General features: G+C 37.7%; 1 protein-coding gene across 7 annotated transcripts in view; it reads right to left on the bottom strand.

Annotated features, from left to right (window-relative positions):
* Positions 1–661: 661 nt before the first annotated feature.
* Positions 662–15,870, bottom strand: part of SEC22A (SEC22 homolog A, vesicle trafficking protein) — a 68,024-nt gene continuing 52,815 nt past the window's right edge. For 6 of the 7 annotated variants that reach the window (XM_082394967.1, XM_082394966.1, XM_082394962.1 and 3 more), the window contains one exon: positions 662–3,190. In XM_082394967.1, coding sequence (XP_082251093.1) covers positions 2,990–3,190 — 201 coding nt within the window. In that variant the 3' untranslated portion in view covers positions 662–2,989. The remainder of the gene's footprint in view (positions 3,191–15,870) is intronic. The other variant, XM_082394964.1, reaches the window with a different exon arrangement.

Raw genomic sequence — 15,870 nt, 5'->3', positions numbered from 1 at the left:
AAGAATCAAATTTTATACTAACAGCAACGTGTTCACCCTTCCTTCCAGTTTCATTGGTCTTGCTTTTCTCCCCTTAAAGTTCACATTTTGTTAACATTATCGGGTATGTCTTTTCTGGGTATGCTGCTTCGAATTCTTTTGGGAAAGAGCCCAGGTATAAATACACTTCAAATACAGACCAAAAAAAGCAAGCAACTATTGCAATTACTTTTAGGATATAAAAGCAGTATCCTTGCCCTCATAGCATACCTTAATCAAAAGCAGTATTTCAGAATTACCTTAAGGAAGAAAATATACACCTAGATTTGACAGTAGCAGGCTAAATCTCATTACTTTAAGAAGTCTCCAGTACCTCAATTTTATCAAGGACATATTCCCTGAATATAATCTTAGTTATCTTCATTACTTTCCACTCTAGTGGAAAACCTTGGGCTAAAAGATTAGAAATTGTGTGTGTTTTGCTCTTACCCTAGGTAAGTCATTACCATCTGATTACCTTAGTGTCCTCCTTCCTAATAGGAGAGCAAATACTATTCCCCGACACTACAAAATCCATTATGATTAGGTAGGTAAAGGCGGACTTGCTCTTAGAAGTAAAATTGCAATATAAACACAACGTATTACCATCATACACATTAGAAGCCTAAGTGATTCTCTGTCAAGAGCTTAAAAACTTCTTTACATTCATGGCAAAAATTTATCTTTCCAAATTCATAGTTTCTTTGGCAACAACATGATAGAGGCAGAGAAGTTGTATAAACACTGAGAGATGCAGGCACCAAATAATGAAAGAAAGCATTTCTATACATAAAACATTATTTATACCTGTTTTCATTTTTTACATTAAAATGTAAACATCCCCTTATCCAAAACAGCTGGTGAAAAAGCAAAACAAAAACAAAAAACAAATTAAGCCTTTAAAGATAGCTGGTGAGTTTTCAAGTGTCCTTGCTCAATGTATCCAAATACCAAATATTATAATTCAATAATAAGGAGAACCAAACTGGTAAAAGAGCTATAAAATATCAATACACAGCAAAATCACAATGAACCAGAATACTCCAATCTCCTGGTTAATCGACTATTTACAAGAAAACTCTTCTTGCTTTAACCATTAGTTTAGAAAAAAATACTTTCTAAATTGAACCACTTTACTTTCCTGGCTCAGTAACTACAAAACGCCAAACATAAATCAATTTTATTTTGATGATTTAGGATCATGTGGTACCTTGGGATATCTCTCAGAATATTCATAATTTCTGTGGTTTTGTTACAGGCAGAAAATTGGAGGGAACTGGAGTTTCTTGCATTAAATAAATCCCCGAAATCGTAAGCTTACTGTCTTCTTTTGCCTCGTTCTCCTGAAAGAAGAGTGTAGCAAAAAGGTTCTAGTTAAGCAAGATTTCTCATTGTAGACATACCTATGTATACTGGTTCTGGAAACAGTGTAGTTCAGTGACTTTACCTCTCTGGACAATTTCTTCTGCAAAATTAATATACCCAGAACATAAATTATATGTAATGGGTCCACTGTTTTTCTGGATATCCAATTTCAGTACGTTATGAATTCCTTAATTGGAATCTTTTCTCAAGAAAATCACTCATGAAGATGACTTCGAAACCAGAAGAGCTGTAGATTTTGCTAATGGAAACAAACTATGCTTCCTCTATTATTAATTCAAAGCTGCTTAAACAATCTTTATAAAGTTATCAAAAAGCAAGTAAGTTCTCTAAGATAGTAGGTGCTTAACTCCTCAAAGCCATAAAATAATAAGAGGAATAATAAGAAGTGCTGAGAGAAGAGTCACCTTCTGATTCTTTTAGAACAGCTCAGTGTCTCCATAGTGCAGGACCCATGCCACTTGGTGGCATGCAAGATGATTTTAGGTGATACACAACACAGAATTAAATAATGCTGAATCACAGTGAGAATGGCATTCCCTTTATAATTTTCTTTTAAACTTCTGATAATTCCACAGAGAGAGCCCCATTTTGGTGCTGGGTAACGTCTCTCTCACTGCAACAAAGAAAGAGCAGGCTTTTTGGATTCAGAGCCTTGGCAGTCATTAGTATCCAGCTAGAATTTAATAACATCTTTGTTTTATTTTTATTTATTTTGTAGTTATCTTTTTTTTATGGCAAACTGATGCTGGTTTTCTACTTGGAATAGAGGTTAGTTTCTTTTTAAAATATTTTAAAATTTAAAAGATAAATATTAAGTAAATAATAGCATATGTAATACTCAAGTGATTGAAGTTTGGCAAACAATGGCTATAGCCTAACAAATATTTTTAAAAAGTGATTTCAAAAGAAAGTATAAACATGGCCTAGGAAAGAAACATGTGTCACTGTGTTTTCAATACTTGCGATGCTCCAGGGATGAGCTCACCAGAGCCTTCTCCTACATCGGGCGATTTCCAGAGTTAAGATTCAAGCAAAAATATAAAAGGAAAAAGAACCCATTCCACACCAATCTGGACTTCACAAACTGGTACCATAAATGTGCAAAATCTAATATTTAGCAAGTAATTTGTTTTACACATAAACTTTCTTATTCACTGCAGCATCTTTTTATTTGGTCTACACTAATGCCTCACAAAGGCAAACCGGGTTGTAGAGCTCCTGCTTAGTTCTCAGAGCAAGTACCACACGTAATTTTTGACTGAACTCTCCAGCCAGGATTCAGGGCTGCTGGCCAAGTCTTCCAATGGCATCTGACTGTTCTTCCACTGCCATGGCCCTGCAGAGAGGTCTCCTCATCTCCTTCTGATCGATAATCTCATGGCCAACATTCTGCTGAGAGGAGTTTGCGTAGCAGGTACGGCATGCTCATAGGCATGCCATGCTGACTTAAAACGGAAAGGACAGCTGCAGAGAAAGACAGCAGAGCTTCTCATTTGTGGTGAACAGTTTCTTCATCACAGTGGTAGTTAAGATATGCTCCCTCCTTTTTCCCCTGAAGCCAAGGCAACACGTCTGAAGGATGGTGTCAAACGTCGTAATCAGGAGCCTTGCCCTGGGCTTGCCTCAGCCAGATCTGGAGTGTAACAAATGCTCCCACAGTCACGTGAAAGAAAAGCTGCCAGAGGTTGCGCAGTTCATAGAGATACATGTTGCATAGACAGATTAAGCCAAAAGTCAAAAAAGATTTGACATTCCGCCAGCCGGTGTAGTAGACAAATAAATAACACTGTTGAAAATATAAAAATGAAAGATGATTAGGGTTACAGGAGAAGAAACAGATGCTTCTACTATAAAGCTGTAAAATATGAGAGTGGAAAAGGGGATTTTTCAACTACAGATAAGACAGTGTAATATCTTTAATACACTCAGCTATACACTCAATGTATCTTTAATACACTCCCTATTTAAAAGGGAAATAGGTTTAAGAAATAGGTTTGCATAATCTGGAATCAGAGGAAACAAGCTATAGAGAACATTTTGGAGACGACATAATCTGAATATGAATCCTCTATTAGATAATACTGTATCAATGTTAAATTTCTTGGGTGTGATAAAGGTATCATGGCTACGTAGAACGATGTCTTTGTTCTCAAAAGACACACGTTCAAGTTTTTAGAGGTGAAATATCTTGATGTTTGTAACTTATTTTAAAAACAACTGTGCAGGAACTTCTGCTTCTGGGATGATGGAGTTGATTCACTTTCCTCTATTCTTCCCACTAAGTACAACTAAAAACCCTGGACATTATATATCAAGCATAAGATGACTCTGGATGATGAAGAGAAGAAGGCAGATAGGCTAAGGACCTTGAGACCCAGGGAATGACATTTTTTTTTTGCCTCATATATCCCAAACTTGGAGCTGAAGAAGCTGGCAACTAGAAACACCAATGGATGCACACCAACAAAACAAACAAACAAACAAAAAAACACTCAGTAAAATCTTGTTCTCTCTAGCCAGAAGACCATGAGAGGGGCACCTTTCCAAGACAGAGAAGTTTTACATAATAACTATTCTACTCCAGCCAAACACCACCAAAAACAAAACAAAACAAACTAAACCAAAACAAACCAAAAAAACCCACAAAAAAACTGTGACCACGCACACCCACCCCATCAAAGCCTATGTGGGGAGCCTATAATGCTCTAAGGAGATGTTCTAACACTCCACGGCTTCAGAGAAGGCAAGTGGGAAGCCAGAACTTTGATTCCCACTGGATGGTAGGAGTCCCTCACTCCAAAAAATAAAAACGCCGCCAAAAAATAAAAACTTAAAATAAATAAATAAATAAAAATGTTTCAAAGAAAGTAAAAATAACCAGGGACAGAGAGGGATATAATGATAAATGGATCGGAGAGACCTTCAAGATGGCAGAGGAGTAAGATGGGGAGATCACCTTCCCTCCCCACAAATACATCAAAAATACATCCACATGTGGAACAACTCCTACAGAACATCTACTGAACGCTGGCAGAAGACCTCAGACTTCCCAAAAGGCAAGAAACTCCCCACATACCTGGGTAGAGCAAAAGAAAAAAGAAAAAACAGAGACAAAACAATAGGGACAGGACCTGCATCTCTGGGAGGGAAGAAGGAGGAAAAGTTTCCACACAGTAGCATGCCTCTTCACCCACCGGAGATGGGGGGGGCGGGGGCGGGGGGGAAGCTTCGGAGCCATGGAGAAGAGTGCAGCAATAGGGGTGCAGAGGGCAAAGCAGAGAGATTCCCACACAGAGGATCGGTGCCAACCGGCACTCACCAGCCGGAGAGGCTTGTCTGCTCACCCGCCAGGGTGGGTGGGGGCTGGGAGCTGAGGCTCGGGCTTCAGAGGTCAGATCCCAGGGAGACGACTGGGGTTGGCTGTGTGAACACAGCCTGAAGGGGGCTAGTGTGCCACAGCTAGCCAGGAGGGAGTCCGGGAAAATGTCTGGAACTGCATAAGAGTCAATAGACCATTGTTTTGGGGTGCACGAGGAGAGGAGATTCAGAGCACTGCCTAAACGAGCTCCAGAGACAGACGTGAGACGCGGCTATCAGCGCGGACCCCAGAGATGGGCATGAGACACTAAGGCTGCTACTGCAGCCACCAAGAAGCCTGTGTGCAAGCACAGGTCACTATCCACACCACCCCTCCTGGAAGCCTGTGCAGCCTGCCACTGCCAGGGTCCCGTGATCCAGGGACAACTTCCCCGGGAGAACACATCGCGCACCTCAGGCTGTTGCAATGTCATGCTGGTCTCTGCTGCCGCAGGCTCGCCCTGCATTCTGTACCCCTCCCTCTCCCCGGACTGAGTGAGCCAGAGCCCCCTAATCAGCTGCTCCTTTAACCCCGTCCTGTCTGAGCAAAGAACAGACGCCCTCAGGTGACCTACATGCAGAGGGGGGGCCAAATCCAAAGCTGAACCCCAGGAGCTGTGCGAACAAAGAAGAGAAAGGGAAATCTCTCCCAGCAGCCTCAGGAGCAGCGGATTCAATTTTCACAATCAACTTGATGCACCCTACACCTCTGGAATACCTGAATAGAAAACGAATCATCGCAAAATTAAGGCAGTGGACTTTGGGAGCAACTGTAGACCTGGGGTTTGCTTTCTGCATCTAATTTGTTTCTGGTCTTATGTTTATCTTAGTTAAGTATTTAGAATTTATGATGATTGGTAGATTCGTTTATTGATTTGGTTGCTCTCTTCCTTTTATTTATATATAGATATATATATATTTTTCCTTTTTCTCTTTTTGTGTGTATGTGTATGCTTCTTTGTGTGATTCTATCTGTATAGCTTTGCTTTTACCATTTGTCCTAGGGTTCTGTCTGTCATCTTTTTTTTTTATTTTAGTACAGTTTTTAGTGTTTGTTATCATTGGTGGATTTGTTTTTTGGTTTGGTTGCTCTCTTCTTTCTTTCTTTTTCTTCATTATTTTAAATTTTTTTAAATTTTTAATAATTTTTTTATTTTAATAACTTAATTTAATTTTTTCCTTTCTTTCTTTTTTCTCCCCTTTCTTCTGAGCCATGTGGCTGACAGGGTCTTTGTGCTCTGGCCAGGTGTCAGGCCTGTGTCTCTGAGGTGGGAGAGCTGAGTTCAGGACCCTGGTCCACCAGATACCTCCCGGCTCCACATAATATCAAACGGCGAAAGCTCTCCCTGAGATCTCCATTTCAACAATAAGACCCAGCTCCACTCAACGACCAGCAAGCTACAGTGCTGGACACCCTATGCCAAACAACTAGCAAGACAGGAACACAACCCCACCCATTAGCATAGAGGCTGCCTAAAATCATAATAAGGTCACAGACACCCCAAACACACCACCAGACGTGGTCCTGCCCAGTAGAAAGACAAGATCAAGCCTCATTCACCAGAAGACAGGCACCAGTCCCCTCCACCAGGAAGCCTACACAACCCACTGAACCAACCTTACCCACTGGGGGCAGACACCAAAAACAACGGGAACTACGTACCTGCAGCCTGTGAAAAGGAGACCCCAAACACAGTAAGTTAAGCAAAATGAGAAGACAGAGAAACACACAGAAGACGAAGGAGCAAGGCAAAAACCCACCAGACCAAACAAATGAAGAGGAAATAGGCAGTCTATCTGAAAAAGAATTCAGAGTAATGATAGTAAAGATGATCCAAAATCTTGGAAGTAGAATGGAGAAAATACAAGAAACATTTAACAAGGACCTAGAAGAACTAAAGAGCAAACAAACAATGATGAACAACACAATAAATGAAATTAAAAATTCTCTAGAAGGAATCAATAGCAGAATAACTGAAGCAGAAGAATGGATAAGTGACCTGGAAGATAAAACAGTGGAAATAACTACCACAGAGCAGAATAAAGAAAAAAGAATGAAAAGAATTGAGGACAGTTTCAGAGACCTCTAGGACAACATTAAATGCACCAATATTTGAATTATAGGGGTCCCAGAAGAAGAAGAGGAAAACCAAAGGACTGAGAAAATATTTGAAGAGATTATAGTTGAAAACTTCCCTAATATGGGAAAGGAAATAGTCAATCAAGTCCAGGAAGCACAGAGAGTCCCATACAGGATAAATCCAAGGAGAAACACGCCAAGACACATATTAATCAAACTATCAAAAATTAAATACAAAGAAAAAATATTAAAAGCAGCAAGGGAAAAACAACAAATAACATATAAGGGAATCCCCATAAGGTTAAGAGCTGACCTTTCAGCAGAAACTCTGCAAGCCAGAAGGGAGTGGCAGGACATATTTACAGTGATGAAAGGGAAAAACCTACAACCAAGATTACTCTATCCAGCAAGGATCTCATTCAGATTCAACGGAGAAATTAACAACTTTACAGACAAGCAAAAGCTAAGAGAATTCAGCACCACCAAACCAGCTTTACAACAAATGTTAAAGGAACTTCTCTAGGCAGGAAACACAAGAGAAGGAAAAGACCTACAATACAAACCCAAAACAATTAAGAAAATGGTAATAGGAACATACATATAGATAACTACCTTAAATGTAAATGGATTAAATGCTCCCACCAAAAGACACAGACTGGTTGAATGGATACAAAAACAAAACCTGTACATATGCTGTCTACAAGAGACCCACTTGAGACCTAGGGACACATACAGACAGAAAGTGAGGGGATGGAAAAAGGTATTCCATGCAAATGGAAATCAAAAGAAAGCTGGAGTAGGAATACTCATATCAGACAAAATGGACTTTAAAATAAAGAGTATTACAAGAGACAAAGAAGGATACTACATAATGGTTAAGGGATCAATCCAAGAAGAAGATATAACAATTGTAAATATTTATGCACCCAACATAGGAGCACCTCAATACATAAGGCAAATGCTAACAGCCATAACAGGGGAAATCGACAGTAACACAATCATAGTAGTGGACTTTAACACCCCACTTTCACCAATGGACAGATCATCCAAAATGAAAATAAATAAGGAAACACAAGCTTTAAATAATACATTAAACAAGATGGACTTAACTGATTTATAGGACATTTTATCCAAAAACCACAGAATACACTTTCTTCTCAAGTGCTCATGGAACATTCTGCAGGATAGATCATATCTTGGGTCACAAATCAAGCCTTGGTAAATTTAAAAAAATTGAATTCGTATCATGTATCTTTTCTGACCACAACGCTATGAGACTAGATATCAATTACAAGAAAAAGTCTGCAAAAAATAGAAACGCATGGAGGCTAAACAATACACTACTAAATAACCAAGAGATCACTGAAGAAATCAAAGAGGAAATCAAAAATACTTAGAAATAAATGACAATGAAAACACAACGACCCAAAACCTATGGGATGCAGCAAAAGCAGTTCTAAGAGGGAAGTTTATAGCAATACAATCCTACCTCAAAAAACAAGAAACATCTCAAATAAACAACCTAAACTTACACCTAAAGCAATCAGAGAAAGAAGAACAAAAAAACTCCCAAAGTTAGCAGAAGGAAAGAAATCATAACGATTAATTAGATCAGAAATAAATGAAAAAGAAATGAAGTAAACAATAGCAAAGATCAATAAAACTAAAAGCTGGTTCTTTGAGAAGATAAACATTAATTGATAAACCATTAGCCAGACTCATCAAGGAAAAAAGAGAGAAGACTCAAATCCATAGAATTAGAAATGAAAAAGGAGAAGTAACAACTGACACTGCAGAAATACAAAGGATCATGAGAGATTATACAAGCAACTATATGCCAATAAAATGGACAACCTGGAAGAAATGGACACATTCTTAGAAAAGCATAACCTTCGGAGACCAAACCAGGAAGAAATAGAAAATATATACAGACCAATCACAAGCACTGAAATTGAGACTGTGATTAAAAATCTTCAAACAGAAGCCCAGGACCAGATGGCTTCACAGGTGAATTCTATCAAACATTTAGAGAAGAGTTAACACCTGTCCTTCTCAAACTCTTCCAAAATACAGCAGAGGGAGGAACACTCCCAAACTCATTCTATGAGGCCACCATAACCCTGATACCAAAACCAAAGATGTCATAAAGAAAGAAAACTACAGGGCAATATCACTGATGAACACAGATGCAAAAATCCTCAACAAAATACTAGCAAACAGAATCCAACAGTACATTAAAAGAATCATACACCATGATCAAGTGGGGTTTATTCCAGGAATGCAAGGATTCTTCAATATACGCAAATCAATCAACGTAATACACCATATTAACAAATTGAAGGATAAAAACCATACGATCATCTCAATAGATGCAGAAAAAGCTTTCGACAAAATTCAACACCTGCTGATGATAAAAACCCTCCAGAAAGTAGGCATAGAGGGAACTTTCCTCAACATAATAAAGGCCATATATGACAAACCCACAGCCAACATCGTTCCCAATGGTGAAAAAATGAAACCATTTCCTCTAAGATCAGGAACAAGACAAGGTTATCCACTCTCACCACTATTATTCAACATAGTTTTAGAAGTTTTAGCCACAGCAGAGAAGAAATAAAAGGAATCCAAATCAGAAAAGAAGAAGCAAAGCTGTCACTGTTTGCAGATGACATGATACTATACTAGAGAATCCTAAAGATGCTACCAGAAAACTACTAGAGCTAATCAATGAATCTGGTAAAGTAGGATACAAAATTAATGCACAGAAATCTCTTGCATTCCTATACACTAATGATGAAAAATCTGAAAGAGAAATTAAGGAAACACTCCCATTTACCACTGCAACAAAAAGAATAAAATACCTAGGAATAAACCTACCTAAGGAGACAAAACACTTGTATGCAGAAAACTATAAGACACTGATGAGAGGAATTAAAGATGATACTAACAGATGGAGAGATATACCATGTTCCTGGATTGGAAGAGTCAACGTTGTGAAAATGACTCTACTACCCAAAGCAATCTACAGATTCAATGCAATTCCTATCAAACTACCAATGGCCTTTTTCACAGAACTATAACAAAAAATTTCACAATTTGTATGGAAACACAAAAGACCCCGAATAGCCAAAGCAATCTTGAGAACGAAAAATGGAGCTGCGGGAATCAGGCTCCCAGACTTCAGACTATACTACAAAGCTACAGTAATCAAGAGAGTATGGTACTGGCACAAAAACAGAAATAGAGATCAATGGAACAGGACAGAAAGTACAGAGATAAACCCACGCACATATGGACACCTTATTTTTGATAAAGGAGGCAAGAATATACAATGGAGAAAAGACAGCCTCTTCAATAAGTGGTGCTGGGAAAACTGGACAGCTACATGTAAAAGAATGAAATTAGAACACTCCCTAACACCATACACAAAAATAAACTCAAAATGGATTAAAGACCTAAATGTAAGGCCAGACGCTATAAAACTCTGAGGAAAACATAGGCAGAACACTCTATGACATACATCACAGAACGATCCTTTTTGACCCACCTCCTAGAGAAATGGAAATAAAAACAAAAATAAACAAATGGGACCTAATGAAACTTAAAAGCTTTTGCACAGCAAAGAAAACCATAAACAAGACGAAAAGACAGCCCTCAGAATGGGAGATAATATTTGCAAATGAAGCAACTGACAAAGGATTAATCTGCAAAATTTACAAGCAGCTCATGCAGCTCAATATCAAAAAAAACCAAACAACCCAATACAAAAATGGGCAGAAGACCTAAATAAGCATTTCTCCAAAGAAGACATACAGATGGCCAACAAATACATGAAAAGATGCTCAACATCATTAATCATTAGAGAAATGCAAATCAAAACCACAATGAGGTATCACCTCACACCAGTCAGAATGGGCATCATCAAAAAATCTAGAAACAGTAAATGCTAGAGAGGGTGTGGAGAAAAGGGAACCCTCTTGCACTGTTGGTGGGAATGTAAATTGATACAGCCACTATGGAGAACAGTATGGAGGTTCCTTAAAAAACTAAAAACAGAACTATCGTATGACCCAGCAATCCCACTACTGGGCATATACCCTGAGAAAGCCATAATTCAAAAAGATATATATGTACCACAATGTTCATTGCAGCACTATTTACAATAGCCAGGACATGGAAGCAACCTAAATGTCCATCAAGAGATGAATGGATAAAGAAGATGTAGCACATATATACAATGGAATATTACTCAGACATAAAAAGAAACAAAATGGAGTTATTTGTAGTGAGGTGGATGGACCTAGAGTCTGTCATACAGAGTGAAGTAAGTCAGAAAGAGAAAAACAAATACCGTATGCTAACACATATATATGGAATCTAAAAAAAAAAAAAAAGGTTCTGAAGAACATAGAGGCAGGACAGGAATAAAGACACAGACATAGAGAATGGACTTGAGGACACGGGGCGGGGGAAGGGTAAGCTGGGACGAAGTGAGAGAGTGGCATGGACATATATACACTACCAAATGTAAAATAGATAGCTAATGGGAAGCAGCAGCATAGCACAGGGAGATCAGCTCGGTGCTTTGTGACCACCTACAGGGGTGGGATAGGGAGGAAGGGAGGGAGATGCAAGAGGGAGGAGATATGGGGATATATGTATATGTATAGCTGATTCACTTTGCTATAAAACAGAAACTAACACACCATTGTAAAGCAATTATACTGCAATAAAGATGTTAAAAAAATGATAAATGGATCAATAAACCAAGAAGATACAGCAATCCTAAATGTGTATGAACCAAACAGCAGAACTGCAAAAACTGATAGAACTCAAATGAGAAATACACAATTATAGTTGAAAAATTCAATACTCCTCTCTCAGCAATTGATAGAACTAGCCAGAAAATCAGCAAGGAGACATAAAAACTGAACAATGCCATCAACCAACAGAACCTAATCAAAATTTATAGAACACCCACTCAACAACAGCAGAATACACATTCTGTTCAAGTGCCCAAGGAACATATACCAAGACAGACCATATTCTGGGCCACAGAACAAACCTCAACAAATGTAAAATAACTGAAATCACACGGAATATGTTCTCAAACTACAATGGAATCAAACTAGAAATCAATAATGGAAAGAAAACCAGAAAATATCCAAACACTTGGAAACTAAGCAACACAATTCTAAATAATCCATAGGCCAAAGAGGAAATCCCAGGGAAAAATTTTTTAAATACACTGAATTAAATGAAAATGAAAATACAACAGCTCAAAATTTATGGAACACAGCTAATGAAGTGCTAAGGGGGAAATCTGTAACACTAAATGTATACATTAAAAAGAGAAAATTCTCAAATCAAATCATCTAAGCTCCCATCTCAAGAACCTAGAAAAAGAGCCAAATAGACCCAAAGCAAGCATGAGGAAAGAAATAATAAAGTGCAGAAATCAATCAAATAGAAAATAGGAAAAAACCAATAAAACAAGAGCAGGCTCTGTGAAAAGATCAATGAAATTAGCAAGTAAGACAGATAAAGAAAAAGAGAAGATGCAAATGGTCAATATGAGGACTGAAACAGGAAATATCACTACATAGCCTACAGACATCAAAAGGATAGTAAGGGAATACTATAACCATTCGACACACAAATTTGATAACCTAAGTGAAATGGACCACTTCTTCATAAAACACAAACCACCATAATTCACCCATTATAAAACATTATTTGAATAGCTCTATAACTATTAAGAAAATTGAATTTAAGACTTATTAAATAGCTGAAGTAATCAAAACTATATGGTACTGGCAGAGGGACAGACACATAGATCGATGGAACAGACACAGAGCCCAGAAAAAGACCCACATAAACATGCCCAACTGATTTTTTTTTTAATGCAAAAGCAATTCAGTACAGGAAAAAAAAAAAAAGGAAAAATTGAAAAATTAAACTGCATAAAAATTTTAAATGCTTGATCTGCAGAAGACTCTTTTAAGAGGATGAAAAGACAAGCTAAGACTGGGAGAAGATATTTGCAAACTACGTATCTGACAAGTGACTAATATCTGGAATATATAAAGAACTCTCAAACTCAACAGTTTAAGACAATCTCATTAGAAAATAGGCAAAAGATGTGAACAGACATTTCACCCAAGATGATACACAGATGACAAATAAGCACATAAAATTATTTTCAACATCATTGGCCACTAGGAAAATGCAAATTAAAACCACAATGAGATATCATTACATACCTATCAGAATGGCTAAAATATTAATAAAAATAGAGACGACACCAAATGCCGATAAGGATGCAGAAAAACTGGATCACTCACACAATGCTGGTGGGAATGTAAAATGGTATACTATTCTGGAAAACAGTTTGTCTCTTAATAAGCATGCAACTACTATGCACTACCACATAACCCAGTAACTGCACTTCTGGGCATTTATCTCAGAGAAATGAAGACTTTTTTGTTCACACAAAAGCCTGCACATGAAGGTTTATAGCAGCTTTATTTATAACAGCCAAAAACTAGAAACAACTCAGATGTCCTTCAAATGAGTGACTGATCAAACTGTGGTACAGCCATACCATGGAATATAATTCAGCAATAAAAAGGATCAAACCATTGACACATCCAACAACTTGGATAAATCTCCAGAGAATTATGCTGAGTAAAAAATGCCAATCACAAAAGGTTACATACTATATGATTCCATTCATATAACATACTCAAAATGAGAAAATTATATTAATGGAGAACACACTAGTTGCTGCCAGAGATTAAGGAGGGGTTAGGGCAGGAGGGAACTATAAAAGGCAACATGAGGAGTCTTTATGGTGATAGGACTGTTATATATCTTAACTGCATCAATATCCATATCCTGTTGTGATACTGTATTATAGCTTTGCAAGATGGAACATTGAGGGGAAGCAGGTAAACATTATACAGGCGTTCTCTTATGACTCCACATGAGTCTAATTATCTCAAAATAAAAAGTTTAATAAGAAAAACAACTTTATACATTCATTTTATCTGCAACTTAAACTATAAACAACAAATATACACACTATATGCACAAACATACAAAGAGAGAATGAGATAAAGTGCTGCAAAATGTTAACAATTCGTGATTCTAGGTGTACCAGTTTCTCAACTTTTCTGTAAGTCTGAAGGTTTTCAAAATAAAACACTGAAGGAAAAGTAATAGTCTCTAGTTTCTTCAGACTTTCTCTGCTTTCCTATTTTATCTTTTTTTTTTAGGTCATGCCACGTGGCTTGCAGGATGTTAGTTTCCCGACCAGGGATCGAATCCATGCCCCCTGCAGTGGAAGCGTGGAGTCCTAACCACTGGACCACCTGGGAATTCCCTGATTTCCTATTTTAAATGCTCCATATCAAGATTATCTCTATCTGGCTGAACGCTGTGATTCCATAAGTACCCATGGCCTGGAGGAAAAGGCAACAAACCATGTAGTAGTGGCCTTTGAGGTCTGAACTGACGGAGATGAAAAAATATCCTGACAATTGGAGATAGAGCATGTTATATGGTAAAATGTAATCACTTAGTTTTTACTGTGGGAAAAACAACATTATTATCACTCTGCTCAGCATATTTGGAAAGCATGCAGTTTCATGCCTGTCAATATGAAGGAAATTGGTTTTTTGATTTTCTTTTTTAAAGCATGAATTTGTTTATTTTTCTCAAGTTAAAAGGTCACCTGGGTGACACTGCTCCACCATGAGGCAACTCTAAAAACTACTTTTAGCTGTTCTGAGAAAGGTAACAGAGGTGTGCCTATCTATAGGCAAGAGCACTGGTTCTGGAGTCGCCTGGGTTCAAGTCACTGACTGGCTGTAAGAACTGTCTAGGCCTCAGTGAAAAATGGTGATAATAATAGGATTAGTGTGGGGCTTACTTTGAGGATTTAATGGTACAAGGAAAGCAAAGGGCTCAGCACAACGCAAGAGCTCAACACATTTTTGCATTATTATTAGAATTTAAAATTATTTCATTAAGGCAAAACAGATAAAAGTATATTTTATAAGAATAATCATTCAGGAAATTATTTTAAAGTTAATATTTACCTCACACTGTTTTAGAATCATATGAAATAATGCATATAAAAGTTATTAAATTATAACTTTATAGCATTATAAAAATCATGTAAATACAGGAATTTTGCTTAGAGACAGCATGATATAGTGGAATGAATATGACACTGAAAATCAGAAGACTCAGAGTTCTGACTCTACCACTTAATGGCTATGTGACCTCAGGATAGTACTGAAACTGTCTCAGATTTCTCCTTTTCAAAAATGAGGATATATACCCTGTGTGATAGGACTGTAGAGATTAAAGTAGAAAATCTACATAAGAATATTTCATAAAATTAAAGTACTTGTGACATCAACGAATACAAGCTTTCACATTTCCTGCATGAAATGTCATTAATTAAATTCAATCTGCCAAATTTTACAGGAAAAATTTCTGAAGCTAATATAAATGATTAAGAAAAATTAGGGGACTGAAAAAAAAATGGTGCTGGGACTTCCCCGGCGGCCCAATGGTTAAGACACTGCGCTCCCAATGCAGGGGGCCCAGGTTCGATCCTTGGTCAGGGAACTAGATCCCGCATGCCGCAACTAAGAGACCGTGTGCTGCAACTTTAAAGATCCTGTGTGCCGCAACTAAGACCTGGAGCAGCCAAATAAATAAATAAATATATATTTTTAAAAATGTGGTCACTGAAACTAAAATTTCTAATACGTCTTTACATAAAAGTCAAATGCATATATTTAAAATATTTCCCAGGACTTCCCTGGTGGTCCAGTGGTTAAGACTCTGTGCTCCCAATGCAGGGGCCACGGGTTCGATCCCTGGTCGGGAAAGTAAGATCCCGCATGCCGCACAGCGTGGTCAAAAAAAAGTGTATGTGTATTTTATATATATATGTATGTATATTTATTTCCCTAAAGACTTCTACCGAGTTTTAGGTAGTCTTTTATTTGCAG

The sequence above is a fragment of the Balaenoptera borealis genome (genome assembly GCF_965194805.1).
Source record: "Balaenoptera borealis genome assembly, chromosome: 5".
In the NCBI taxonomy this organism is placed as follows: Eukaryota; Metazoa; Chordata; class Mammalia; order Artiodactyla; family Balaenopteridae; genus Balaenoptera; species Balaenoptera borealis.
Note: the sequence above shows the minus strand (reverse complement) of the source record. Positions and strands in the feature narration are given on the sequence as shown.